Source organism: Vicia villosa, linkage group LG2, assembly GCF_029867415.1.
Source record: "Vicia villosa cultivar HV-30 ecotype Madison, WI linkage group LG2, Vvil1.0, whole genome shotgun sequence".
Lineage (NCBI taxonomy): Eukaryota > Viridiplantae > Streptophyta > Magnoliopsida > Fabales > Fabaceae > Vicia > Vicia villosa.
The window spans coordinates 209,226,585-209,230,484 of record NC_081181.1 but is presented as its reverse complement, the minus strand read 5'-3'; the positions used below and the strand labels follow the sequence as shown (position 1 = coordinate 209,230,484).

The 3,900-nt window shown below is 30.9% G+C and overlaps 1 protein-coding gene across 1 annotated transcript; it reads left to right on the top strand.

Moving 5' to 3' along the window:
• The first annotated feature begins 2,843 nt into the window (after positions 1–2,843).
• On the top strand, positions 2,844–3,466 carry LOC131648111 (uncharacterized). Its single transcript, XM_058917900.1, has one exon. It carries the CDS (start codon positions 3,017–3,019, stop codon positions 3,224–3,226), a length of 210 nt encoding a protein of 69 aa, XP_058773883.1. The 5' UTR covers positions 2,844–3,016; the 3' UTR covers positions 3,227–3,466.
• Positions 3,467–3,900: the final 434 nt, after the last annotated feature.

Genomic DNA, 3,900 nt, shown 5'->3' with positions numbered 1-3,900 from the left:
ATCAAATGAATGCCAAGGGGAGTCCAATGGCTTTAAGACAGACTATAAGAGCATAAGTCTCCTTGTTGCTTATCCCTTCTTCCTAATTATACACTTTTGCCACTACCCTATCTTTGTTTCTAGTCATTATTCGAATAATCTAATTTGTTTCGAAAGACCTACTTAGTGTCTATTATTGTTTTGTTTTTAGGCCGTTTGACTAAGTCTCATACATCATTTATTTTAAATTGGTTAAGTTATTCTCGCACAAAAAAAGCCAACTCTCATCATTCAAAGCATCACTAACAACTTTTAGTTCAACTTGAGATATGACTGCAGCGTAATTACAAAAATTATTTAATTGTAAACGTGTACTTACTCCTCGAGGAAGTTAGTTTGAGGTCTCTTGTTTATCATCCTCTTATTCATTTTCCTCTTCATCATTTTTAATGTCCTCATTCTTTGGAGGATTTACTTTTTAAACATCATCATTGATTGTATCTTCCGTGTTCACACCTAAAAAATCAATAACACAAGAAATACCTCTCCCCATTTCTTAGAGTTTGGTTTCATCAAAAGCAACATAAACATACTCTTCGACAAATAAGGTTCTATTATTGAATGTTCTATATGCATTACTAGATAATGAGTATCCAAGGAAGATTCCTTCATTATCTTTTGCATCAAATTTATCAAGTTTGTCTTTGCCGTTATTTAAAATGAAACATTTGCAACCAAAAACATAAAAGTATGAAATATTAAGTTTTCTACCTTTAAGTAGCTCATATGAGGTCTTCTCTAGGATAGATTAAATGAATGCCCTGTTGAAGATTTGGCATGCGGTATTAATTGCATACATCCAAAAATATTTAGGTAGGCTCATCTCGCTTATCACTATTCGTGCTAATTCTAAAATATAGTTTTTATGTTCTGCAACACCATCTTGCTTTTAGTGCACAAACATGAAAAGTTATTGGTTATACCACTTTCATTGTAAAAGCTTTCAAACTAGTGGGTAACAAATTTACCACCACGATAATTTCTTAGAGTGCCTATTTTTAAATTAAGTTGATTTTGGACAAACTTAACCAAGTTTACAAAACCTTAAAAGTTTCTTACTTTTGACTTTAAAATAGAGTACAAGTAAATCATTAAATCATCTACGATCTTAAAAGTCATAGTAATATCCTCTTAGACTTCAAGTCTTTGAGGAACAAAAGAGATCTAGACGAAAAAGTTCAAGAAATATTGAAATGGTTTTTTTGAGTAAACAAGAAATATTGAAATGGTAACATAATTTTTCAACTTAAAAGTCACTTGTTTGGTATGCATCACAAAGCTTTTCTTTAAAAAAATTCTTTTTTGAATAAGGTTAATAGACATTTTTCCCCTACCATATAGGCGAAATTCAGTTTACCCCCCTATTAATTTTTTTTTTTTTGGATTACTCCCTGTATTTTTAGGGTACCTCCTAAGCGTGTAAAAAACAGTGAAAAACCAGGGGGGTAAATCAAAAAAACAAGTTTACAGGGGGGTCCTAGGGGGGTAAATCATAGAGCTTTTCATATTTCAAGGGGGCAATTAAAAAAAAAATATTAATAGGGGGGTAAACCGAATCTCGCCTATATGGCAGGGGGGCAAATGTCTATTAACCCAACAATTAATAAGTTTTTGGATGTTATTATATTCATTATGCCCATTTTCTGCACATGCTGGAGGTTCTGAAAAAAATGTGCTCAACAAGAAGAGTGGGATGCTTATGGATGGTAACATGTTGGTGCATATGGAACGACATAATTTTTAACAATGCTGTAGCCTATTTGGAGGAAATAGTGCACAATGTGAAGATGTTTTCATAGTGGTGGTTAGTGATTGAAAACAAACAAAAGGTTTTGTATAATTTTTATGAATGGAACCATAGCCCTTTGAATTTTATATAATTAATGATTTGTAGGATTGGTGGTTTGGTGTATATAATCACCGTATTTTGTAATGATGTGAGTACTTTTTGTGTTATTTTTTAAATACATCAATGATTATAAAAGAAAAATATTGATTAAGTCAAAACATTGTTTCTAACTATTCTACAACTTATTAATAATGATTTGAACTCAGATTGAGTCAACACACCGTCTTTAACTAGAGCTAAATAAACACCTAAGTTATTTTTTATACTGTTTACAACTTAACCATTTTCTTTATTATAATAAATAATAAATAATAATATCAATCTTTAACATACATTTATAAAATTTTAAAGATATAGTTCATTGACTTATTCTATATTCCAATTTCATGCAACCAAAAAAGGCAAGAAAAATAGTTTTGATTTTCTTTCTTCTCTAAACCTAACAATAACAAAGTGTATATATATATATACAGGGGCGGAGCCAAGGCCCAGCTAGCCCCGGCGCCTGTCCGGCTCAACCCCTATTTTCTTTTGTACTCTCCCAATTCGATAGTCAATTTTTAGATAAAATCAGGAGTAAAATTAGTAAAAATAGGGTGTAAAAATTAAAACAGATGAATAATCAAAGGTGTAAAATTTTTGCCTATATATATAGTATTGACTTTTCTTTAACACAAGATGAACAGTAATTTTAAATAGGAATATACTACTGTACTATACAGGGCAAGGGGAGACAGAGAAGCAAAATAACAAGTTGACCTAACCAACTGCCACCCACTTATTAATCTGGTCCTACAAAACCCTTATCACATTTATTAAACCATCATTTTTAACTTCCACGTGTCGACAAATCAATCGTCCATCCACCACTTCAAAGCATCTTAACGGTTCCATAACCCAAATCCACACACTTTCAAAAATCGAACATTAAAGCCACACTTTATGTCACAGAAATAAAGTGTCATAAAATTCATTACTAAGAAAACTCATCAACATTATGAGCCTCAACTAACTTGTTGCCAGCTTCAACTTTCATTTCATGTATTTATACACACTTCACATCTTCTCATTTTCCATCACTTTTTTAATATTAGTAATAAATAAACAACGCCGCGTAGAGAAGGAAGAATGGTCTGCTTTTGTTTTCTGGTGGACCAGACTAAGGAGATGCAGCGGAGCAAGCCGGCGGCGGGAACTTGCTCACGGTGCGGCGGAGGTGCTAGCGTGGCGGACATGAAGACTGCTACTAGATTTTGCTATGTTCCGTTTTATACCAAATCTTGGAGAGCTATTGTTTGTACTTTTTGTGGAGCTGTTCTTCGTTCTTACCAACACTAAGATAGTAGTGTGCTAAGATCGAGTATTTAATTAATAAGATTAATTTTTATTAGTAGATAAGTATATTTAATTAGTACTAACATATGGATATTGTTAATTTTCCATTATCCATGAGAATGAATGAGATTCTATATTTTATTATTTATTTACATATTTTGTTAGTTTTTCTAATAATACATATTTGAATATTTCTCTCTTTTCCTTTCTTGGAATATAGAATGCTTTGTGGCTTTGTTTTTTTTCTTCTGGTGTTGTAGTTTTGACTGACACATATTTTAATTTCTGATTTAAAATCTGATGTAAGTTAAGTGAAACTTTAACAAATGAATAATTAATTGTATGTACGGTATGTAGCTGTCTTTGACCAAATATAAATAATATTTTAATAGTAGCTACTTGCAAAAAAAATACTTATAATAAGTTGGATAGAAATGTTAAAAAATAAATATAGATATAAGAAGATTTTTTTAATAACCAAGTTTTTAAAAAAAAACATAAAAAAATAAATATTTCAAAAAAATTATCACAATGATTATGTTTGAGACTGTTTTCCATGTTTTCCACGTAGGCGTCATCCCATATAGCATCTCTTTTTTTTTTTTAAATTTGAAATTTTTTAATGTTTGGTCTGCAAATAAATTCGCAGGTAAATCCGTATGTAATATCAAATGTAC

Coding starts and splice junctions, on each gene's coding strand:
- LOC131648111 (XM_058917900.1), top strand. CDS start 3,017: ATGGTCTGCTTTTGTTTTCTGGTGGACCAGACTAAGGAGATGCAGCGG.